Here is a 26867-nt window from a genome sequence, read left to right on the forward strand (position 1 = left end):
TTAAAGTATTAGAATAAATTATTTTCAGGAAATATTTTAATTTGTTTTTATTTCAAGTAAAAACACTACTATATAAATTATAAACTCAAATAAATGTCAGAGCAGATAGCAGAGGACTTTGGTTCGATTCCAGCCTGGGGAACTGGAGGCCTTTGTCACTTTTTCTTAGTATATGACATTTATTTCAGTTTAAATTAATATAGTGGTAGCCCTTGAAACACTAAAGTATAATAAGTTCCATAATTGTACTTATTGTAAGTCTCGTACCTAAGTATACATAAAAAATATTTGTTAGTTTGTTGCACAATGGTACTTGTTTGGTCGTCTAGCACTAATAAAGGTGAGCCTACAAAATACTTTCTGATTAATAAAATTTTAACATATAAATCTACCTACTGCGCCAAGTCAAACGCATGACTCTAAATTATGTTTTGCTTGAGTTTCAAAACTTATTACCACTATTTGAAGGGTAAGTACAAACTAAAAGAAAAAGCGAAATGAGATTTTAATCTCAAAATGTAGAGCTTTCCATGAACTATTAGTTACAGCTTCTGTTACCTCTGTCATCATAAATATCTCCTTTTTTTTCACTTAATAACTATATACACGAAAATAATGCGGTATAATTATGTACATCGTTCCTTTCAAACCGTTGTCAGAGTGACTAGACATGTTCTTTCCGTGTACTCTTCATTTGTAACAGCCTCACTCAAATACCCTACACAAATACATTACATATGGTAGCACTCGTTTTTAAGATTCTCTAGTCTATTTTAAAAGTGCTTCTTGCTTGGCCCATTTGAATAAAGAATATTTTCACTCTTGACTCTTGACTTATCAAGGAACACTTTAAGTTTTACCATGCCCGTCTGTCTATGTCTGTCCTTTTTCGGTTTAAATCAGTTAAGGGGCTACCCGAGGTTTTCATCGATTTTTGACAAGTTTTAAATCGTATCTCCTACTTTTGCACTACATATAGAATTATAAGTCAAACGGCTTTTAGTTCTTCAATCTTTTATCTCCATTTTTGTCTACCGGATTTTGAAAGAAATGAATACTTATTTATTTATGATTTTTTTAAACATTGTCTAAAAACAACACTTTTTTCGTATATCGATTGCTGTGAAAGATCTTACATATACGAAATCTACATATTTGGGTTCGTCTTTGACGTCTCTAAAAATTTGTCCAAGGTTTTAATTTTCAACTAATTAACACCAGTTTTTTGGCCTAAAATTGTTCAACTTTGATGCCAAATATCTCGAAAACAATGAAATTTAAAGTAAATATGGAATACCTACTATATTGCTTATTGCCGTTTCTGTTAATATAATAAGCTACAAAAAAACATTAGAAAACTAAGGGATTCAGATCTAAGGTCATTGGGGCATGGGAACCCCTTAAGTACTTACTCGAAAGACCTACATAATGTGGCATGAGTATATTGAGTTTATACAGATATCGATAATCAAACCTTTTCCTCAATTTAGTTACACAATAAATATATATACACGCTAGATCCAAATCATAAAATAACTTCACATAATACATAACAAACTAAAGCTTATATATTATGCTTGTGATTGATGATATCAAGGGTCCACAGCAAAAACAGCACTCTCTGAGCGGCAACAAAAAAATGGACCCAAATTCGAGTCATTTCATATCAAGGTTAGCGAAACTCATTTTCTATTTCTATGCTCCTCTGTACGGAGTGAAACATGTTGAGCAATTTTCTACTTAAAATAGACATGAGTGCCCCGTTTTAATATATTTAACATGTCTGTGTCTAGCGGAAGTTTTGTTACCAAGATTGCTCAATTTCGCCTGAAAATGCCTGAAAATTTTACATGATACTTCAAACAAATCTCGGAGCCTATTCAAGAATTGTATTGCAAATCTGCCGGTAATTGATGTTAATAAAGCTTATGGGCGCGGTCAGCAATTCTGCCCCACCAAGCAAACCGCAACATATGTACATCAGAAAATTCATTTGAACTTGGAATTTATTACATGAGAATACAGTAAACAATTGAATGAGTTTTCGAATGTCATTTACTGTTTTTATGCGTGCTGAGGCACAATTATACGGTAATTAATAGCACGTGTTGCCAGGTGATACTCTGTAAATTCGGATTATCGTCGCATGAATTCTGTTTGGTTATTTGCGAAGAATGCTAATTGTTGCGCTTAACAAGTCAAAGTTCACGAATATCTTGACGTGTGTGATGCTGGTTTTTTACACAACTTACGCTCAATAAATAACCCTGTATTGTTTTATCTACATACTTTGTTATATGGTTTGTATAATCATTTGGCACGCCCTAATTTAAATAAATATAAGATGATTTCACTTGTTGATATGGATTGGAACAAAGAATAACTTCATGTGTTGCTCTGTAAACAAAGATTTATTATTTTATACCGTTATTATTTATTTTATACCGTTATTATTATTTTGTACCGTTTAGAAGATAACTAGGAGAGTAACGGGTCACTGAATGGTTGATCTCATTATAGTTCTTCACACATTCGTGGGCTACTGTTGTCCAAGCTCTTTTATTGCCTTCCTCATTCATTCTACACCTTATTTTATTCACCAAAGTCTGGTTCAGTCTCTCGTTCAATCCATTGGAAAAAGGTGAGTCTACTGCTGTAAATACCAAAGGTATACTGTTGCTTCTTAAGAAATCCTTAAATTCCCTCGAATTGATTCCTGGGTACTGGTCTGTAAGAATCATACCAATACCCTCAGTGTCTGATACCGTTTTAATTAGTTTTATAAAATCATTTGCATTTTGGGTCTTTGAAGTAGAAATGAATGCGTATCTAGAGAAATGGTCCACTAACAGGTGCAGATATTTCTTCGAAGATCTTGAGCCACCAAAACCTCCAATAGTGTCTAGAGACATGATTTCATATGGTTTAGTAGCTGGGCCCAGGTGTGACATAAATCCATATTTATCCTGTCCTCTCGACTTATTTTTAATGCAAACTTCACAGTTGGTGCACACCGACTTTATATTTTGTATCAAGTTTTTGGCTGCATAAAATGGGCTAATCGTCTTCTGCATTTGTCCGATTCCAATATGACCTAGGTCACCATGTATAGATTTCATCAGTTTTATACTAAATTCCTCTGACAAAATAATTTTTCCTCTTGTTCTACCCTTTTTTAAGTATACATTGTGTCTTTCAATTAATGTTCCTTTTTTACTTTGTATTTCTGGATTTTCCTTCTGATCCCTTAAAATGTCTTTGAGAGTTATCAAATTAACTATTTTTAATTGTTCCGCTGTATTTTCATTAGGTTCTAATACAGGATTTCTGCTTAAGCAGTCGGCTTCTAAGTTTTCCTTTCCTGGAGAATATTTTATTTTAAAGTCATATTGTGATAGGTAATAAGTTAAATCACCTAATTCCTCGTCAGTTCTTGATTTCAAATTCATGTTTTCTAGTGGTTTGTGGTCTGAATATACTGTAAACGATTTTCCTATTAACCAGTACTGCCAGTATCGTACCGCTTCCCTGATGGCTAAACATTCTAAATATATTGCTTTTTTTTTCTTTTGAGCTTCATTTAGTTTCTTCGAAAAATAGGCTACGGGTTTTTCTTTACCATCAGGCTGTATCTGTTTTAAAATTGCTCCGACCCCTTCTAACGAGGCATCAGTGTAGATATTTATTGGCAAATTTTCATCGAATATTTCCAAAACTGGTTGTGAACATAGGAGATCTTTTATCTTTTCAAATGCATTTTGGCATTCAGTGGTCCATATAAATTTCTGGTTCTTTCTTAATAGATTATGCAATGGGTCTAGTATTATTGCACTCTTCGGAATATACTCATGGTAAAAGTTAATTTTCCCTAGGAACTGTCTTATATTTTTCTGTGTTCTTGGGATAGGAAAATCCTTTATTGAGGTCAAGTTATCTTTCAATGGCTTAACTGAATTGTTTTGTATTATATGACCCAAATATTTTACTAAGTCTGATGCAAATGTGCATTTTGTGAATTTTAATCGGAAACCCTCCGTTTTGATTGCGTCCAGCAACTTTTTTAAATGTTCAATGTGTTCGGTGAACGTTCTGGAAAATATAAGGATATCATCGATGTAATTAACTGCAAAGTCCGTAAGCTTATATTTTCTCAATATATTACTTAAAATTCTTTGGAAGATTGCCGGCGAAGTCTTTAACCCAAAAGGGAGGCATGTCCATTGAAAGTGTCCATCCTGAGTTACAAATCCTGTTTTCTTTCTGTCCTCGATCCGTAAAGGAATCGACCAAAACGCTGAGTTGATATCAAGCGTCGAAAAAAATTTACAATTCCTAGTCTTCATCATAAGATCTTCAATCAACGGAAAGGGCTGTGCTTGAGGTACGACTATTTTATTTAAGTCCCTAAAGTCGATACATAATCTAGATTTTTTATTCTCCTCTCTTTTAAATGCCAATGTGACCGGTGCAGCAAATGGACTATAGGATTCTTCTATTAACTTATTATCGAGTAACCTCCCAATTTGCTCTTCTATTTCTTTTTTATCCTGTATAGTACATCTGTACGGCCTCTTGCTGCAATATTTGTCCACTAACAAGTCTATTCTGGCTTCATACCCATTGACCGTCCCAACATCATATTTATGCCTTGCAAAAACTGAGTTATATTTATTGATCAATGTATTTATTTCAGACTGTTGCTCCTTGTCCAAATGATCAATCTTTATCTTAAAATCCTCCTCCTTGATATGTTCATTAAAATTGACATAATATTCTTTTGTTATGTTCACGTCATTCTCAGAAACTTGTGATTGATTATGAATTATTTCTTCATTTGAAACTTTCACTTTCTCATTATCTTTTATGTTTGTACCCAGTACCTGATGTATCTCCAAATTCTCATCTTGAGTTAATCGGAATATTTTTATCAGGTCCAAGCCAATCAGAAAATCATGCTTGAAATATTGTTCATCCACGATGGATAGATCAACATTTTCCTCTATATCAAAAATTTTTATTTTTAGGTTGGTCAAACCATCCGTTTTTTTAACACCACCAACTGTTACTAAATTTTCTTCATTCAATTCGTTTCCTTTCCCTTTTAGTCTTAACAGCTTAGAATTTATAATGGAAACAACTGAACCTGGGTCATAAACTGCATTTATCTGATGTTTATCATTAATTAGTAATTTGACCTTTATCAGTGGTGTTATTATTCGTTTTTTGGAACGGATTCATTTAACACTGCCTCTATCACCGCGTTATTTACATGTTTAATGAAGTTCTTCTTCACATTGTCATTTTCTTTTGGACGAAACCAACATACCGTCTCAGAGTGATAACGGGTGCCTTTGTTTAAATCTTCACAAATTTTACACGGCTTCAGATCTTCACTCTTGAAACTTGTTTTTGAGGGTCCATATTTCTTCTTAAATACATAACTTTTTTTGTTAACCATATGCTCATACTTGCTTACTTCATTAAACAACTCGACTGTGTCCTCCAACGCTTCTCTGTCAATTTTGTTTAATATGTATTCCGGCAAACCAACTGCAATAAGGTCCACCAATGTACCGGAATCTATCGACTTCCTCATATCGAGTAAAAGCTTTTCTTTTTTTATAGCATAATCTAACAGTGAGCCATCCTTATATTTATACAGTAATGCATATGTAACTGGACTCCACCCTTTGTTGACAAATGATTCACAAAATTTTTTCCTCCACTCAGACCATTCTGCATTCATAGTCAGTTTTATAACCATGGAACTGTACCAATCAGCACAACTTTTATCCATAAAGAGCCTAAGAACCTCAATTTTCTTTTCATCCGATATCTGGAAACGCTCACATTCCTTTTCAAAAATGTCCATCCATTGAGCTGCATTGGAATGTTTGCTAGTAAACTTCTCGATCACAAACTTCTCCGCAATATTCTTCAAGCTCTGTTGTTTACTTTCCTGTGTACTTTCTATTAACTTTTCTAACAATTTTTCTAAAGTATTGGTCCCTTTTGTACCGGCCGCAGCGGATGCATTAGAAGCACTATGGTCCTGATTTATTTCTTCCAGATATCTGTCTGCAAACTGCACATTGCCATCCCCATCTATATAAATTTGCTTCAGTTCCTCGGTTAGCGAGATCCAAATTCTCCTGGTCTGGTATCTTTTTGATAAACTATTTTTCACTTTACTATATGCCGCTGTCTTTGTTAATTCTTTGTGATGACCAACCGACTGCAGTCCGTCCGGTAATACATAACTCTTGTTGTCTTCGGTGGTTATTGACGTCACACAACAGACGTTTGTTTTTTCGTCACTACCAGGTAGTATTGTGAATTCAAAACGAAGTTTCGTCATCTTTCCTTGAATCTTGTAACTAGAAATGTCGTTTTATAAGATGATTTCACTTGTTGATATGGATTGGAACAAAGAATAACTTCATGTGTTGCTCTGTAAACAAAGATTTATTATTTTATAATACACGGTTTAATTTTAACCCACACTGTATGTACTAATACTAACAATACCGACCTGTAAACAAAGAAACGACATTTAAAGTTTATTCCTGCTTCAGTCACTCCTTTCTCAATAACAAATTACAAAATTATAACGGCGATAATTTAAAGCGGCATTGCAATCTACGTACATAACCTCACTTCACAATTTTGACGTATGACGTGTGACACAGACAAAAGTGACAGGTCAAAGCAAAGTATGGCCACATTAAAAAAGTAAACGATATCGTTTATTTTTTTACATAAATGAATAAATAAATTATATGGAAATGACATGTATGTAACATTTTACATTACCTATAGATTGACTGTAGGTAATCCATGTTTTTTTGACTTTGACGATCATTATGAGATAATTGACAAGTTTAGCCATAATTTATATTGTTTTTCATTTTATATTATTTGACATTGTTAATACCTAATTTAGTTAATTAATAGATTGGTAATTATGGTCTTTTTAGGGTTCCGTACCTCAAAAGGAAAAAACGGAACCCTTATAGGATCACTCGTGCGTCTGTCTGTCTGTCTGTCCGTCTGTCACAGCCTATTTTCTCCGAAACTACTGGACCGATTAAGTTGAAATTTGGTATACATATGTAAGTTTGTGACCCAAAGATGGACATGTAACGCAAACAAATGAATTTTAAACATGGGGGCCACTTTTTGGGGGTAAATGAGAAAATTAAAAAATAAAGTTTTTCAAACTATATCGTGTTATATATCAAATGAAAGAGCTCATTGTGAGAATCTCAAATATATTTTTTTTATAGTTTTAGGATAAACAATTTAGAAGTTATTCAAGAAAATAGGCAAAAAATGACCATTCCCCCCTTTATCTCCGAAACTACTGGGTATACAATTTTGAAAAAAATGAACAAAATAGATCTTTACCTATAGATTACAGTAAAACCTATTAGAAATTGCAGTCAAGCGTGAGTCGGACTTAATTACTTAGTTTTTGATCCGACCCCTACGGGTTTTTTAAAGATATTTCACACTCACGTTTCACATAAAAAATACATTGTTTAAATTGTGTAATATACGGAACCCTTGGAACGCGAGTCCGACTCGCACTTGGCCGGTTTGTTTTAATTTCGTATTGCTTGACATTTGTATATAATCTATAATTATTTTCCTACTTATTCTTTATCCCGGCATTTTACCACGGCTCATGGGAGCCTGGGGTCCGCTTGACAACTAATCCCAAGAATTGGCGTTGGCACTAGTTTTAACGAAAGCGACTATCATCTGACCTTCCAACCCAGAGGGGAAACTAGGCCTTATTGGGATAGTAAATATCAAATAATATTTCGTACATAAGTTCCGAAAAACTCATTGCTACGAGCCGAAGTTTAAACCCGCGGCCTTCGGATTGAAAATCTCACGCTCTTACCGCTAGGCCACCAGCCCTTTTTTTGTGACGTAGGAAACATTAACATTATTATTAAATCCATATGACGGAGTTTGGCGCCATAAAAACGCGATAAATAAGGGTTAAGGGGTGGAAGCAAAGGGGTTTTTAAGAAAATTGTAGTTAAATATAATTTTGAATAAGAAATGTTACAATCTGTCGGAATGAATTTGCTTGCAAAGCCTTAATAGTCTACTGCAGGGTTTTTGTCTATATATTTAGTTTAGGAGCCACCAAGTAGTGAGAGTGAGTGATAACTACACTCGATTAATTCGAACAGAACCATTAAATTTTCCAGCAAAAAATGCTTTGATCAAATGACAGTCTCAGATTTCCGTAATTTTAGGTTGCCAAGGAAAAAGGTCGCGTAATTAAAGGGTTCTATATTATATTTGAAACAAGCCAAGCGCCTCATCATAAAATATGGAATCAAATATTATCTAAATTCATCAGGAATCCAGTCTCATTAAAATAAATATCCTGCAACCCGTTTTCCTTAAGCGTACCTGTTTGTTATGCGTTCATCCTAATAAAATGTATACAGGTATACTTAAGACAACTCATGTTAATTTATAAATGCTGTTTGTTTTTTAATACTCCCATTAAAAATTGTATTTTACTTTGCGTACTCATCATTTAGTTTAAAGTATTAAACGAATAGTTAAAGGTTATATATTCATACTTTTGCTGTCTTTTGTAATAGCCGAGAATAAATCAAATTTGACTAGTTACAAAAAATTTATCTTGTTTTGCGATTGTTAATCCGCAATACGATAAAATGAAACAAAACGTCCGAATCGGAGAGCAATAAAAGCTTGGCAATTACACAGTCGGTAGCGTCTGTGGAAATCGGTTATCGGTTAGTACCGGTTAGTTACACTAAACGAACTACAATTTATTGCTCCATTTAGCAACGTTATAGTTTGTCAGTTTGACAAACAATTGTACTTTTTCAAACATGAAGGGTGCATACATGACGATAATAGGCTCGTTATGTGTGTAAGAGCTTTAATAAAACGCTCTGGCAATGGATTTTCACATAACATTACCAGCCTCGCCACACGTAACATATTCCGCAGTACGGTGGCTTGCATGAGGCGCGGCTGATGCTTTCCGCGCGGACAACCACCCAGCTGAGCAGTAGTGCTGATCCACACTACACTAGCTTTAGAAATCCTTCTAGTCATACCTGAGACTTTTTGGTTATAAATTTTCGCTTATTAGCGAATATTTCCTTGCATTTGTTAAGATGAGAACTATATACATATCTCGGCGTAAATAAAGAATTGCCGGCCTCGTATCCCTATCATTAAAATTATAGCTACTACGGCCTCTGGAGTAATATACTATTGTATTATTTATTTACATGTCCCGCTTTGGACTTTTAACACATACCTACACCTCAAAATATGATTTAACAAAGTAAGGATTTGTTCAAAGTTCTATTTTTAATATATTATTTATGTTGCTGCCATTCATCGGTATACTTAATGCCGAATATATGTTTTTTTTGCAAAAGTGAAATACGAAGTGAAGTTAATCTGCGAGCCGCACCATTGTGGAGCCATGATCGAGGAGGACGGTCACCATGGACTTTGTTGCCTGAGATGCGCAGAGCGTTTTTCGAGGCATCATTCAATCAATGATGCGGTCCGCCGGGCTCTGATAACAGCCAATATACCTTGTGTTTTAGAGCTTTCGGGGTTGTCTCATACGGGATGGCAAAAGGCCAGACGGTCTCACATTGATTCCATGGCAGAAGGGTCGGTGCCTCTTGTGGGACGCCACGTGTGTCAGTACGTTTATACCGTCCCACCTTAGTCTTATGCTTAGGTCTGTTGGGTTAGCCGCTGAATATGCGGCAAAACTCAAACATGTTAAGTATAATGCCCCGGGATCAATGTACGAGTTTGTGCCGATTGCGGTGGAGACTGCGGGTCCCTGGGAATCGGAGGCTAAAGCATTTATTAAGGAACTTGGTCGCCGGCTTAGGGATAGGGGCTGCGATCCACGCTCCGGGTCGTATTTGGTGCAGGGGATTTCGTTGGCTATACAGCTTGGATGGAAACACTGCTAGCGTGATAGGAACTTTTGGGCCGGATGCGATTTGGGGCGGTCCTTTAAAATGACTTTACAATAATAATAATTAAAATGACGAAGCCTGTTGCTGTGTAATGAAGTCGCCTGTTGCTGATTTAAAGTTGTACCCACCTGACGAAGCCTACGTTGCGGATTTGAATTCGTCTACCTTGTAAATTACTTAATTTTAATGATGTTTTGTAAACTGATTGTAAATATTAATGGAAAAATATATTTTAATTTGCCCTAAACGCAAAATGTACTATACTCTGGCAAACCCACTTTGTCAAGAGATAAATGAGCGAGATTCAAATTTTCTATGGTGACCATCCCTTTGCGCCTAGCTTTCTTTCCCTTTCCATAGCCGCCATAGTATCAACAAAAGCTCAAGATAAAAGTAGCTTGAACACGAGTTAGCCCATTTACCTGGAACAAAACAGAAAATAATAAATATCATAACTCCGATATGCAAATGAAATGGTAATTAAAATGTAAGTGGTAAATAATGTTGGGCCTTTGATAAGTTCGGGGAAGGGTTCGCATTTAAGAAGTTGAGACCCAGATGCCGCGTCTATTTAATTGACTTTATGTTTGAGTTCCTTCTGAGCGTAATTAATGACCACGCTTCACAAACTTGCTTTAACCTCTAAATAGATTTTAGGAAAGGCTCTAAGACTCGGGAGCTAGCGAGGGCAGAGGTCGGGACAGTAATGAGTCTCTTAGAAAGCAAGCGCTCTGCACGATATGCAGAGCCACCGTCATGTAACGCTTCCGTGCTGATTAATTTAGTTAAGTTTAAAATATTATGCACATCCCCGGATCCGCTGGGTAGATATTGTATAACAGGCCTGCCGGGATCACACAGGCGCCTATTATTAGGACGGGGGGAAATCATGCAGAATGTAGAGCCTTGGTGCACAAAGCAATGACCTCATGTAGTCGTAACCCTTAGTCATGAGGAAACGAAGGAAGAAGAAGAAGAAAACGTTATGCTAGGATATTTTTATAAAAACTAACCGAACAGAAGATAGGGGTGTCCCTGTCCCGTGACCGCTTCTCCGTACAAACGTAGTCCTCTGGATTTTACAAAATATTAATACAAAATATTTTTACCTAATTTGATTTATATTAACCGCAGCTATGCTGTTCGTTGTTTGTTGTTTTTTTTTTTGAATAGGTATTTAATTATTACAAAAGTTAGAAGCTTTTACTTTTTCGCTCCTAACTCTAAAGGGGCCCACTGATTACCAGTCCGCCGGACAATATCGGCCTGTCAGTTGTTCGGAACTGTAAAATTTTTGTTCTAACTGACAGGCTGATATCGTCCGGCGGACTGATAATCAGTGGGCACCTTCATAATAATAAAAAAATAATAAAATCCAAACTATCGGGCATAGTTGTTAAGGTTAAATAAAAAAATATTATAGGGACATTCTTACACAAATTGACTGTCCCACGGTAAGCTCAAGAAGGCTTGTGCTGTGGGTACTCAGACAACGATATATACATATAATACTTATACAAATACTTAAATACATAGAAAACATCCATGACTCAGGAACAAATACACAAATAAATGCCCTTACCGGGATTCGAACCCAGGACCATCGGCTTTACAGGCAGGGTCACTACTCACTAGGCCAGACCGGTCGTCAAACACCGACACATACAATACACAACATATTTTTTATTTTTATTTATTTTTTATTTAGAAACAAACAGTCTTATAAAACATGTAGGTGAATAAGCTGACAGCTAGAATTTATTACAATGTAGACCTATAGTTTCCTACACATGTTAACATATATGGTTAACATACAATAATAAATGGTGTTAAAATATTTTCCATAAAGTCAATATCTAGGGAGAAAGTGGGAACTAAGTTTGTATGGAGCTAAACAACCGTCTTAACGTTTTGAACCTGGGAGGATAGGTATAACCAAACGGAGCCACCACGTCTGTAATTTGCTGTACAAAAAAGTCTGCCAATTCCTGCGGGGGAGAGGAACGTCAAATGTATATGTCAGAATAGCCATGTCAGATAAACGTCAGTCCATACATTGTGTATGGCCTACTATTTTAGACAGAGGGGAAAGCCTGTTAATGGCTACTCCGTTTGGTTACATCCTCCTAGTTTTGAACATGGCTTGTGTTTTTGCTACACTATTGTCTGACTAGGGTGTAGCAGAGAAACAAGCCCTATCCTTTAGTTTAGTATAGTCTGTAAGTTACCTAGATGATTCGATAAAATTTATTTTTAAAATGTAGTTAGATTTTGCACTTTTATATGGCATGATAACGTACTGAAAAAAAAATTACTATAGATTTAGATTTAGATTTATTTATTTCATAATATTAAATTACAATATTATAATATTTATTAAGACTTATTATATTTAATAAGACTTATAATCTTCTAACTTGTACAGGCACATAAATGTTTCTTCTGAAATTTAAATTTTAAGTACCTATTGAAATGCGAAAACACGGAGTAATTAACCTTATTTTAAGGGGCATAAATTAATAATGCAAACTTAATTGATTAAAAAAACCGGCCAAGTGCGAGTCGGACTCGCCCACCGAGGGTTCCGTACTTTTTAGTATTTGTTGTTATAGCGGCAACAGAAATACATCATCTGTGAAAATTTCAACTCTCTAGCTATCACGGTTGATGAGATACAGCCTGGTGACAGACAGACAGACGGACAGCGGAGTCTTAGTAATAGGGTCCCGTTTTTACCCTTTGTGTACGGAACCCTAATAAAAACGATTACCAAAATCTTTGAGCAAAGAAAATTTTACGAATTTGGTTTGTTGTTGGATCTAAATTGTTTGCCTATCTAATATTTATTAATTGCTGAAAGAATATGCATGTATTCGATTTGAACCAATGATTTTTATAGAAAATGTGTTGCCTGAATAAACATTATTCTATTCTATTCTATTCTAAAATGGGCGAATCAAATTGTCACTTGTTTTCCTAGGTCACCCTTAAAGCCGTGATTGTATGGTATTCAAATAAAGCAAAACGTGCATTTTTGTGGTAGTTTAGAGCCATTTTTATAATGGGAATCTACTGAGTAGGACGGGGACGTTTGAAACACTCTATGTTTAACCTCCAGTAACTATTTTAATTTTACAGTTAGAAGGCTATGCGAATGTATTAATGAAGGTTATTTATTTAGTTTTTAAATAAAATGTGTTTACGTAATGATCGTCCGTGATTACGTAATGATTGAGAATTAAAGATAACGTGGAACAGTGGTTCAATGAGGGCTACCGCGTTTAATTGCGCCGCTAGGGGCGCTAGTGTAGATGGAGGTCTTTCAAAATTTCAAATGCATAGTTTTGGGGGTTACAAGCTTTTTTTATCGGGAATTTTCACTCCGTTTTCATAATTGTGGTATATTTTTGTCCATCTTTGATTAATCATTGTAAACAATAGATATATCTCATATAACTCAATAAATGTTAGTGGTTTAAAAAAAGTGCCTACTAAAATATAGGTACGCATAATTAAACAGGTGGAAAAAATGGCACATTTAGACGTTAAAATACCTTTGTGTATTAGAACGTATTGATTTTATAAAAATAAGCATAGAAGAATTTTGAGATCTGTTTTTCTGGACCTACAGTGGCGCCAACTGGTGAGTACAGAAACGGTAGCCCTCATTGACCCCATATTAAGTTAAACACTATGTGTGGACATTTAACACACCTCAATATATGCGGCAAAATACAAAATAATAATAATTTTGTTATTTCTAATCTTTTTTAAATTACTATCACGGTATTCAATGAGATCAACTAAAATTCGCAAAGAAATTACAAACATTTCACGATTTATCTACGTCTGAAGATCAAAGAAAGGGATACAAAAAAAATTGTAAGACATATAGACATCTTTGTTGTGATTACCTTATAGATAATAAAATTAATCAAACGTGTTTTAGTGCAACAAGAAGATATGACGATAAGGAATTTTAGTAGAAATACATACTTAATTGTGTTTCATACAAAAATGATTGTTTCAATAATTATGATCATAATAAAATCACTCTCACTCCCTTTTTCACAAAGCATGTATTATTTTGAGAGAAAAAAAACCGAACAAGTGCGAGCCGGAAGTTGCTCGCGCGCTCGAGCGCTATTGGTCCAGGATTTAAGAATGGCCAGAATGGGCAATAGGCAACTCATTTCAAGAATCCGCGTAGGCACTTTCATTGTCCAGTCTCCTAAAGATATATATATTTACCTTCACCGAAATTATATAAATATATGTATATCGCACATAAGTTCCGAGCTGCGTGCGGTTTAAGCCCGCCCTTCAAGTTGAAGGTCGCACGCTCATACCACTAGGCTACCAACGCTTCTGTTTATTATTTTGCCTTTTAAACAAAATATTATTCCAAGGTTCATTTGAATGTAAATAAAAAAAACTTTAGGTAGAAATACTTAGCATAAACTTTTTAATTATTCCGTTTGAGTTAATACTACAGTGGCACGTAAAAGTTTTTATTAGGCCGTTGGTTTTTACGCTGCGGGAACGCTGACGGTACTTGTGTCGAGAGCTCGAATATACAAATGTAATGTTAAATATTAATTTTAAGCACCTAAGTAAGTTTTCAACATAAATATTATTACTAACGATAACGCTTTTTCATGCAACAAAACCAACTAAAAGCTAGGTTTTCTGCATCCTTAATGTATGTAGAAATATACGTCATTACGCAATCGTTGTTACATTTATAAAAAGTCAGAGCACCCTAGATTTTATTTGTTTATACATTACGCCCAATATATCGTTAAAATAGTCACATGTATAATGTACTCAACCAGGCACTGACTGCAGAACATGCTTTGTTTTATACTGGATGGATGAAGATTTGAAGCTTTTAGTTTCTCAGTTTACTGCTTACGCGAGTTTTAATGTATATGCAAGCGGAGCAAACATAAACATACACACTTAGGCACATAAACAAAACTGCAGAAATGACTCGAGACGTTCACATGAGCGTAGTCTGTTAATCTCTTTGCAGCTCTTAATTTCAAAGAGAACTTCCTATCCGAAACTACCTGAAAGCTGCATGCGGACACGTACAAATAATTATGTTGTGCTATCAACTAACTACTTTATGAGCAATATCAACGTGTCACTTTTTTAGGGTCACGTAGGGTGACTGCTTTAGTTATTGGCCACTACATAGTAATTGGCCACTCTTAACAATAAGACTTCTTTTGGCTTGTTTCTTCTTGATTTGTTAGGAGTGGCCGATTTTATTACTATGTACTGGCCAATAACTATAGCAGTCACCGTACGTACTTTTACCGGCTGATAGGTTAGGATTTTTAGTTTTGGTTTTTTGTTTTAGCCTTAAGTAATACTAACATTATCCTTGTTTTGTTTTTGTTTTGTTATTTGTTAAGTACTAACCAATGTTTATGGATACCTAATGTGTCTGAAATAAAGTTTTTCAATTTCAATTTTAGTTACATGACCAATATTTTCGTCATGTTCGTACCTAGTTGTGGAGTATCATTGAAATGATCTTTAAAGGGGAATAGACATATTGATTCTTTAATGTTTTGCTTCCTATTTTAAAATTCAATTTTGTATAAACGTGTTCAAGTTTCAGGTAGGTATACTTATAATGTTTCAAGGTAAAGCCTTCTTGTTTCAATAAAAACGTCAGCCCAAGATGTACAACTGCTAAATCCGAACACATTACATGAAAAACCGTCCTGTGATACAAAGCGCAACAATACAAGAGCAATATTCGAATTTAGCCCACCACAAGAGCATAAATCAGTCTAGGAAAGAGTGAAAAAACTCGGGAAGAATTTCACGATGTGAAACGAATTGCTGAATGGTCAGACATGTGAAGGCCCTGCAATTCAGATGCGGTCCTTTTGTTATTTTTATTCTTTTTAGAAGTATTTTACAAGGCCTTAACGAAACTAAACTACCTAATCTTTACATATACGGCATAATCATAATCATTTTGCTTTATTTTATTATTGCACGATAATTCGATAGCCTGACCAGTAATATATGATCATTGTCAAGAGGGCGCTGTTATTCTCATGTATAGGGTGACAGTCCAGTATAGCATGAAAAAAAATGTTCCAGTGAAATTCCGCAATATGGCGCGTGATCATATATTCCTGGTCAGGCTTTAGATATCGATAAGGACTAAGATTTTCATAAGAGATCATAAATCAGCCTTATAAAGAAATGCAGGTAAATGGAAAAGAGTGAAATGAAATAAATATTTTAGATAAATATATTCTGCTTTTTAGCTCACATTAAAATAAACACATCAAAATAACAATATAAGTACAATTTATTGCATAAAGCCTTCTACGCTTTTACAATATACAAAATTTAACATTCACAATATTATTTGGGCCCTTTGCAAACTAATAAAGAAAATCTGCCCTTACAAAACTGGTTGTAAGCAATAACATTCAAAGCACTATAAGTTATAATGTATTCGATTAATTGTTTGAATAGCAAAGAGGGCCAATTAGGAATTGAAACCGAGAGGCTCGTTATAAATTTAAATCACTTTGAAATGTTGGTAGAATAGGAAATATTTGACTCGCTTATGTAGGCACGTACAACACAATACGCGCTTAATTGCGGAGAATTATTTATGTTCATGTTAGATATATTTGTCGTGCCTAGTAATAAACAAGCGCTAGGTATTTAAATTTTAAGTAGCAATGTCTCTAGTTAATTTTCAGACGTCTCATCTTGAAAACTGTCTTCTTCCTTTTATGGTTTCGCCTTTGAAAAAGTTACAAATTCGCACGTGCCTTGATTTTGTTTACCCAGTTAGTTAAAAAAACAAATACTAACTACGAGTAGAGATTTTTACATTATTTGTTTTCAACAATTAAAACTTTACTGTACCTGACTGTACTACTTTTAGAGGTACTTACCTATGCACTTTGGTTTTGTAATTTAGATAGACTTTAATTACAATTAGTGTTAACAATATAAATAGAAGTGCGATATATCTATATAGATACACATCTACTCGTACTAACGGGCGTAATATTAGCGTAACGTAGACAATTAGCACGACAATCTTTAGTTTAGTTTCTTTACGTACTAAATGTTGCATTTACAAATATTTAAAGAATAATTATAATAAATATGTAACGTTACAGATTAAAAAACAAAACCAAAATAACTTAATTTTTTCATTTCTTTATTAAAGCCGCCGCTTTGAAAGAGCCAGGGTTTGAATCCGCGACCTCCATATTGAAAGTCGCACGCTCTTACCGCTAGGCCACCAGCGCTAGCCAAACCAAATTGTTAGCGGCGGAATTTAAACAAATTTGGAACGGATGAATCAACCTATAAATATATTTATGTAGCAATAGATGTAATTTAAATAATGTAGACTTGAGCATAAAGTTTCAACTGTCACTAGTAAGGTAAACATGTTTTATAACACATTGACTGGAAATTTGATTGATTCCAGCCTTAACTGAAAAGATAAAACTGTCATGTGCGTTGTAAGCGTGGTTTGTCACGCCGTGTGTAAACTTATTTAAATGTAAAGATATTTTTGTAACACTCAATTGTAAAGATATCTTTGACCTCGACTGTACTAGTGTTGATGATGGCCAACCTCGATGATATTCGCGACGAAACTTTGACGTTTTGTTGCTAAACGATTTGTAAATGTACTTAGGTATATATAGGTATATTATGATTCGTCGTATCGCATTATTGTAACTAAGATTTAGTTTGCCTAGATACTCCCATTCCGACTCCGACTCCGACTCCGACTGCCGACTCCGCGCCATTTGTACATTGTTGTATATATTTCGTGCAATAAAGTTTAAATAAATATTACTTTATATTCAAGTAATTTATTATAAAAAGGCGCATTTAACACAGTGCCCAAACCACACATTGTTTAAAACATCTTGCAATTTTAGGACTGTTTATAAATACATATAAGACAAGTGTTCTTAGTAATAATTGAAGCCAAATAGATGTGCTACTAATATACCTATGCAATAAAAAGTGGATTATGTTAAAATATTACGTTTTTATCAGGACTTGGGTAAAAACGTGCCCAATGCTCCCTTAAAGATAACTGTTCAGTCCTGTATAAAACAGCGCTGTGAGCCTGTGACCAACTTGACAAACGTATAGATCTTATGGCAGATTAGTCGCACGCATCGATATTTTTATTTTCGACTGGGCCACTGTCAATTGTTTCGTCTGTGGCGTATGAATAGTTCACAATGAAATATAATTCCGCCAATGGTCTAAAGCGGCCCCAGGGATGCGGTCAATTCTAATCTTAACAGATAGGAATTTGCTCACGTGGTTACAAGGCCGTCCCTTCGATAAGCGCGAACGTTAATGATTTATTGATAACTATTTAGCCCTCGGGTCAGAGTGTAACAGTCTGGAATAATTGAAAGAAATAGTTTATAACGATTTTTTTTACTTTATTTGGCAATTCATTGAGTGAATATATCTGCATTTTTGTATTAAACCTCTGGTACATTACCATTTTCTCGCTAGGAATAATAAATAATTTCGTTATTTATTATTATTATTAAACCATTTATTTCAGGCAAAGCCCATAAAAGTGTTAGTATTAGGTACATGTACAAAGCACAACTTACAAGACTAGGTTAGACTAAGTTAGTAATTAATAAGTAATACAGAACTAAGTTACAAACACAGACACAACCGGATGAGCACAAAGATACTTAAATGTAAGGTTTTCTTTGGTTTGTTTTGGTTTGGTTATGCATGCATTAATTTCCTAAAAGCAAATCAATTTGGTGCGCTGTGCGATTTTTTGTTGAAATTAGTGTCGTGCAACTAATTTCGTCGTGTAAATGCGACGTGAAAAACTAGTGTCGCGAAAGTGCCTGCGTTGTGCGGAAGTGTAGCTTCGATTCTGATGGGGCCATGGTCACTGCGATACTGTGAATTTCACGATACCAATTACACACACGAAATTACTTTCGCATATATCGAAGCTACTTTCATGAAACTGATTTCAACATGCATGACACTAATTTCGTAATGTGAATCCCGCTTAATAATTAGGTACTTATGTTGCAAGAATAAAAATAAAATCATCGCAATCTTTATCAGCGGCTACAATAAATAAGTTTATCGATGTATCCAGACGATTAGTTAATTCCAGTCTCGCAGTTGCCAAATAGTCTGTCTCCGCGCCCAGCGCCTCAGATAGCGCGTTGGCGTCTCTCCAGCCACTAACTTGGAGCCTAAACGCTCCAATGCGCCGGATAGCCGCTAACAATTTTCTAATGAAAATTTTCCGTGGGAAATAGTCTTTAGCGAGGGATAAAATTGAATAACTAGGTAAGAAGATAGTAATTCTAGCAAATAAATTATAACAGATACACATATCTGCAAGGTTTAATATATACTTTAAAATACAATTTGGTCACATGGGAATAAAAATGCAAAAATGGATTAAAATGGATTTTTGTTCTGAATTTCGGATTCGGCCTGAATCAGAAGCCCCTCAGGAGAGCCTCGTGATTAATTGTAGGAACTTCATAATTAATCCAATTAATTAACAATGGAGTTCAATCTGTCACAATGAATGTTTTCCAGGGTAATGCTATTTCGCTGAAATCAAATAATGAATTGAATCAGGCGTTACTTTGGGGAAATCCATATTAATTAATAAAAATTATGACTGCTAATCTGCGAAAAGATAACATGCTAGACAGTTAGTGCTAACCCGTTATACTTACTTGCGTATTTTCTACGTGCAATTAATGTTAACCCTCCCGCCGCAAAAATAAATACGCAAATAAATATAACAAACCAGAAGTCAGACCGTCAACATCTCCAGCATCTCCTGACGATGCCTCGTAGGCCGACACGCTATATAAAATCAGTATAATTACTAGACAAAAACAACAGGAATAAACATCTTTCATTCAACTAACGGCCACTTTTTTATTTGTCAGTATTATCCACAAAAACTAAACAAAGTATACCAACTGATAAAACGACGCAGTTAAGGGGTTAAAGAGGTATTCCCCGTTGGCTACATTATTACGTATCATTTTATGATTAATAGATTTAGATTTAGATTTATTTATTTCAGGATAAAAATTACACTATAAATTTGCATCAATGTCAAAATTATGCTTATCTTCTTATCATGATCGTCAAACATTACATACTAAAAAATACAAAATAAATTAAAATAATATGTACCGTATCTGCAGTACAGTTAAATAATTCTCATACAAATTTGTATTGAAGTGGAACTGCGTCACTTTGTAATATTGAAAAATTAAAAACAAAATTAAATTATTTTTAAAATTTATTTCTTGGGGTTAGAAATAAAGGTATTACGTATCATTTGTGGTATATTGTACAAAAAAAATCAGTAAGGTATATCGTATCTGAAGGATACAACCTTGATATTTTGTGTCAAAAACTAAACAAACTATACCAGCTGATGAAAAGGCGCAGTTAAAGGGTTAAAGAGGTATTTCCCGTTGGATATACGGATATTACGTATCTTTTTATGATTAATATGTACCGTATCTGCAGTACAGTTCCATAAGTCTCGTAAAATAGGTATTGAAGAAGAACTGTCACTTTGTAAAAAAAAAATTGCTTTCTTGGGGTTAGATATGACGATATCACGTATCATTTGTGGTATATTGTACAAAAAAAATCACCCATATCGTATCTGGAGGAGCCCAAACTCGATATGTTTTGAAAATTCTTTTCTTTTATAAAAAAAAATGGCTGAAATGTAATGATAATTATGGTGTATTTTTAGAATCGCTTAAAAAAACCCTTTCGTATGATACCACATACGATTGGTTTTTGAAAAAAATCTTTTTTTTCCATACAAAAAAATGTTTCAGCACTCCCCTCCTAAGGAAAATTTTTTTAGGAACTGTGGGTCAAAAATTTTGTTTTGACCTTTAGTATGCGTGTGCCAAACGGCTAACCTGTACATCGATTAGCGGTTTTTCTTTGAAATTGGGGTCGAGCGGCTTCCACTACTAGGCGGGGCGGGCGAGACAGATCGAGCGGTGCCATGCGAAACAAAACATATTGTTTTTTTTGCGAGCGACATGGACACAGAAGCGTTTATTATTGAAATTTTAAATGTACTTTCGCGTATTTAAGTACATATGTAGTAACGTCTCCACACTCAAGAATGTACTTGTAATTTTTTTCTCGGTGCTTTGAGCACTTGGAATAGCAGTACCCAAGATAGAGCTGATGCTGAGCCTTGGCAGTATCTAGTGGAACTCAGGTGTGGTGCGACAAAGGCACACGCTGTTTTGGCCATCCGACACGCTTGATGAGCACCTGGGAGAGCAGCAATACCTAAGATAGAGCTGATGCTAAACCTTGGCAGTACCTAGTGGAACTCAGGTTTGGTGCAATATAGGCACACGCTGTTTTGGCCATCCAACTCGTCTTGGTGAGCACTCCAAAGTGCTTATACAATACAACCTGATAGTTTGCAAATAAAATAGCTGTGACATACAAATAGATGAACGGATGGACAGATGGACAACGAAATTGTAACGGTCCCGTTACGGCCCAAAAAAACCCTAAAAAAGGGAATTATTTATTCAAGCTATGAATGTTGGTATTTACATACCTACAATTGAAAATAGTTTCAGTTTCAGTTTATTTGCCATAAAGTAACATAAGCATTACATGGTATGTCAATAACAAAACAATTTTAAACTAATTAGTATTTAAGGTTCTATGTATGTAAGTACTGTACTATGTATATCTTTCATGATAGATTTTAATGACTATTTATTCGTATGTTTATATTGTAGGTAGTGTTAAAATATTATATATGTATACTTATTCTAATTAGTAATTATGAATAATAATTCTTAAATTACTTTTCCTCGAAGCGGAGCGTTCGGCGGGGCGTGCAGCGTGCAGCGTGGTGTATTAGGGCTCACAACAAGTGATTTGAGTAGCGTTAGCGTGCACTAAGGAGCATTTGTTTAACATGCACGCCGCACGCCACACCCCGTTGCACGCCTAACTCGAGCGTCCACTCAGGCCTTACACTTACATACATATATAGGTATGTAGTACCCATCAGAAACGCTATTCCACTCAAGTATTTGAGAGTGCTTGAGCATGAACTATATTTTATTAGCAAGCGGCAGCGAGTATTTCAAAAGAAACTGTTGTTAAAGTGCTATGCTAATCTCGAATAATTCGTACATTGACCCACCTGTTACTATATCGCACACGTATAATTATATTGCTGTCCCACTCGCACAGTGGCTTCAGTTTAGTTCACTGCGACAACATCGGCGTGTCCTTACCTGCATCTCCGTCCATCGTCCCTCTTGATCGCACCAATCCATCAGTCCGAGCGAGATGGACTGCGATCAAGTTCACGTAGTCGCTAGCGCAGTGTCAAATGTCATGGTAGCCGTATGAGAATACACGTCACGAGTTTCAAGTTACAGGAGAAATGTGTATGTGCTACCCCTTATAATAAATATAAGGCGTGGAACAACCACACCGCTTGCTTTTGGGATGGCTAACTTATTTACGTTAGGTACTCACATGCTCGTATATGTGCAACTCGCCGACTTAATAAAGGATACACTATTATATAGTTGATCAAGTAAATATTGTCAGTAGAAAAAGGCGCCAAATTCAAATTTTCTATGGGACGATAACCCTTCGCGCCTAAATTTTTTAAATTTGCCGCCTTTTTCTACTGACAAGATTTGCTTTAAATTATATATAAGAAAAAAATGGAAAAAGTTACACTTGGATTCCTGCCGGAAGTTTAACTTTTTCCATTTTTTCCTTTAATATAAAATTTGGAGTATCGCTCGCAGACGTATCTGCATGTAAAAAAAATTAAGATTTGCTTTACCAACTATAATTACGTTAAAATATTCATAGTATACCCTTAATCCATCCCATATTTTTTGCAGTACATATGGTGCTAATTTACCGCGCTAGTGCGCAGCGGTAACTAGAGCACTATACGTGCGTATGTGGAAAATTTAAAGAGCCGTATGTACTGTAAAACGTTGTAAAATACACGTGCGAAAAGGTAGTTCGCAACTCGTGTCGATTTAAAACACTCCATTCGGTCGTGTTTTAATTTATCGCCACTCGTTAAGAATTTTCTACTTTTCGCACTTGTATCGTAATGTACTATTACATCCCTTTTTACAGACTGAAACCAAGCAAAACTGCCTCTAATTATGAAACTGAGTATTAGATTACCAAATTTAATCAAACTATTAGTAAATACCTACTGTTACATATTATGGGCGAGTTTGCTAATTACAAACTATAAAGTAATGTTTACCACACCGAAAACGCTCTCTTTATGCAAATACGCTTTATTGCACACACACAATTTAAAGACGAAAATACAAAGAATACAGCAATTTAAATTATATAGTTAATGCAAAAAAACAGGCCAAGTGCGAGTCGGACTCGCGCACTAAGGGTTCCGTACCATTACACAAAAAACGGCATAAAATCACGTTAGTTGTAGAAAAAACTACTTACTAGATCTCGTTCAAACCAATTTTCGGTGGAAGTTTCCATGGTAATTAATGTACATCATATATTTTTTTTAGTTTTACTATTCTCTTATGTTAGAAATTACAGGGGGGACACATTTTACCACTTTGGAAGTAACTATTCAGTTTAGAAAAAAATGATATTAGAAACCTCAATATAATTTTTGAAGACTTATCCATAGATACATCTATTGTATTGTACCATGTGTCACCCCCCCCAAATATTACTATTTAAAACTATTCTTATGCTAAACACCTCTTAAGAATTTACCCCTAAAATTTGGCCATGTGATCGTCTAGTCTAGCGTTAGAACCCCTCGAAGTGAACCGCGGAACCCTAGATTCTTTAATGAGTAACAACTATATTTTGGACCCTTATTTTAAGGAATAAATATTTATGGTACTGAAGATATATTTTATTATGACACTAAGGAATAATTTTTCAGGAATATTTTAATAGTTACAAGAGTAGAAATAGTAAAACGAGTCACAAGGGAGCAAAACGACGCACTTACGGCGAGGGCGTACATCGAATCTTAAACTAAGCGAATATCTTCATAATTGAATGCTGAGCGCACCGAGGTATTCCAAAATAGAATCCCGAACGTAGCGATGAAAATAATATTACAATTTTGTTAAATCTATTCGTGTAATGTAAATGCTGTTAAAGGCTTACTACATATAATGTTATTTAGGTAATTGTAGCATACATGGTTAGTATGAGGTTAAAAAATGAAGTTGGTAAAATGAGTTTAAAAATGTTTTTGGTGAAGTCCCGCTACGCCTATTAAGCCTTCGGGATAACATACGAAGCAGCACTCCCAGGATAAGCCCATTTACACCCTAGCTTTTTAGGGAAAGTTATAATTATACTATCACCTTCTAAACGATGTGTGAGTTCACACGTACTGTTTCGCATGCTCGATGCGGGTCAGAAGGCCTTATCCCGATTCAAAACATCAATCGGGTCACCTATCCTAACATTGTAGCCAGATGGGCTATGACCAACGCTTCGCAATCCTATGCATTCCTAGATGATCTGATGAAAGAAGCGCCAAGTATCATCAGTCAATCAAAATTACTTCTTTTTTATGTTCAGAAGCTAGGGATACTGATCCCTTTTCCCCAATCCCCAAAACTAAAAGAATAGACTGCATTTCCAGTCTTCAGACGCACAAACGAAGTACCAAATTTATTTGTTAACTATTTTATGAAACAGAAATATCAAGTCGAGCATTATTCCACTCTTGACTCCTCCCATTGGACTGCTCTTGCCTGCCAAGGGATCCCTAAAACAAACCATTCTTCTATTCCAGAACGGTATGTATACCTAAACCCAGCTTGATATTTTAGGAATTTATTTTGTATATACCTTGGAAACCAGAATGAAATATTCAGTACCTCGCTCCCGCATCAAAACACTGGAAATTTTAGCAAAATAAAACAAATAGTATAAGATTTTATATACAACAATACCTTTTTACGCAGATTCATTATAAAATAGGAATATCTAGGCAATTAAACCCCTTGCCTATTACACGTACGCTTTTCAGGATAATGAAGAAAAATATATATATCAACCATATATCAGATTTTTAGATCAAGCATTAAAAGAGACCCTAACTCCTAACAAATGGTGAGTGTGAATCTACCCTACTCCTAATACACTGGCCTATTCTAGTGTAATCAAAGCACAGATCGTACTTACCATAGACCTAGTACTTTGAAAAACACGCAAGTGATTTCCCTAATTAGAGAGCTAATCGTTCAACCGGCCAAGTTGATATAACAAAGCTAATCGGCCTGTGTTTTTAATCCCCTCCAAGGCGGGTTGCACAGAGGCAGGGACAGCACTTGGATAGATTAGGTCCCTATTATGTCTATAAATGGCACATATAAATATATTTAAAATACAAGACCTCCAAATACTGTAGGTTTCAAACGAGCAGAGTTTACACTCAATGGCACGCACGTGATGCCCTCGCTTTAGTCTAACAGTTGGGCATTGGAGACCAGGGAGGGAGAGATATTTCGCTTTCTATGTTGGTAAAGAGAAAGCGCCAAGTACACCCTCATCTTGGTAAAAGAAAGACCTCCTTCCATTTGCCGTTTGTCACCGTTTTGGATAGCAAGTGAAAGGCTAGACTACTGTTTGTCTAGACACTGATCTGGCTTTGAATCATAAGAAAAACAAGTAGGAGTTTTCTGATATTATTCTTAAACAAATAATTTTTATTACTTTATAAATTATGTCATATAGACATTATATTTTACATTTAAAACAAACAATCATAACGCAAATATTTAATCAAAACAATTTAATTAGATTATTATTTTATGAAGGCATAAAATGATAATGAAATACTCAGCCCGGATGCATTAAGTCCAAACGATATGAGTTCATAGACCCCATTCGTCCGAAAAATAACACATCTTCTAAACTTAGTCTTGTCGAAGACGTTTGCCCTCAGTAAAACCAAATAATAGATATTGTGGGCAGAGTATTCACTAAACGTTAAACCTTCGTTACAATACTCCTGTTAAAAATTAATAGCAAACGTGGAGGCACTCTGCTCGATAGTATCAAAGTTTATCCATTACGAAAACAAACATAGTTTCCGCAAAGCCAAACAAAGACACAATTTCCAAAGGCTAACTTTATCAGGTCAAAGACTAAGTCTTTGTCCTATATAAAGTCAAACACTTAGAAAAATGAACAGAGATTTTCCACTCACCAGTAATTTTTTTCAATCACTATTAAACCAGAGTCAATTGCCGGTCCGAAGCACAAAGTAAAACTGAATTCTGACCCTTGCCTACTCCCTTTTATATGATTTCGTTTGTCGACATTACAATAACACCTGCGATGCACCTGCGTAATGTCGACATGGTTCTCGGAATCTCTGTCCACATTATGTCGACATTACAATAACACCTGCGATGCACCTGCGCAATGTCGACATGGTTCTCAGAATCTCTGTCCACATTATGTCTACAATAAAACTTACCTATCAAATTTAAGATTGCAATTTTCATAATATAGCTCTTACATCCTTAAATTAAGTCTCATTTTTATTTGATAACATAAGTCGGACACGCACCTGTGTGGACATTCGATTTCTCAGAACAAAAAGTCGTAACAACATGTCTTTCGTGTAATCCTTATTCCTCATACATAAGATATGTTTTTGATTGACCACGATGTAATACCTTAATCAGAGCCATCTATGATCCCTCTCATGCAACCACTTGAACATTAAACAGCTCGTTGATAATG

General features: G+C 35.1%; 2 protein-coding genes across 5 annotated transcripts in view; both read right to left on the reverse strand.

Moving 5' to 3' along the window:
* Window positions 1-26867, reverse strand: part of LOC134748443 (uncharacterized) — a 461636-nt gene that overhangs the window by 296990 nt on the left and 137779 nt on the right. The gene's annotated exons all lie outside the window — the stretch shown is intronic.
* LOC134748428 (uncharacterized) lies at window positions 4200-6617 on the reverse strand. The gene is made up of 2 exons (XM_063683212.1): window positions 6533-6617; window positions 4200-6451 (listed from the first exon to the last, which is right to left on the reverse strand). The coding sequence occupies exon 2, from the start codon at window positions 6356-6358 to the stop codon at window positions 5213-5215; it is 1146 nt and encodes a 381-aa protein (XP_063539282.1). The 5' UTR covers window positions 6359-6451; window positions 6533-6617; the 3' UTR covers window positions 4200-5212.

The sequence above is a fragment of the Cydia strobilella genome, chromosome 16 (genome assembly GCF_947568885.1).
Source record: "Cydia strobilella chromosome 16, ilCydStro3.1, whole genome shotgun sequence".
Lineage (NCBI taxonomy): Eukaryota > Metazoa > Arthropoda > Insecta > Lepidoptera > Tortricidae > Cydia > Cydia strobilella.

Coding starts and splice junctions, on each gene's coding strand:
- LOC134748428 (XM_063683212.1), bottom strand. CDS start 6,358: ATGACGAAACTTCGTTTTGAATTCACAATACTACCTGGTAGTGACGAA.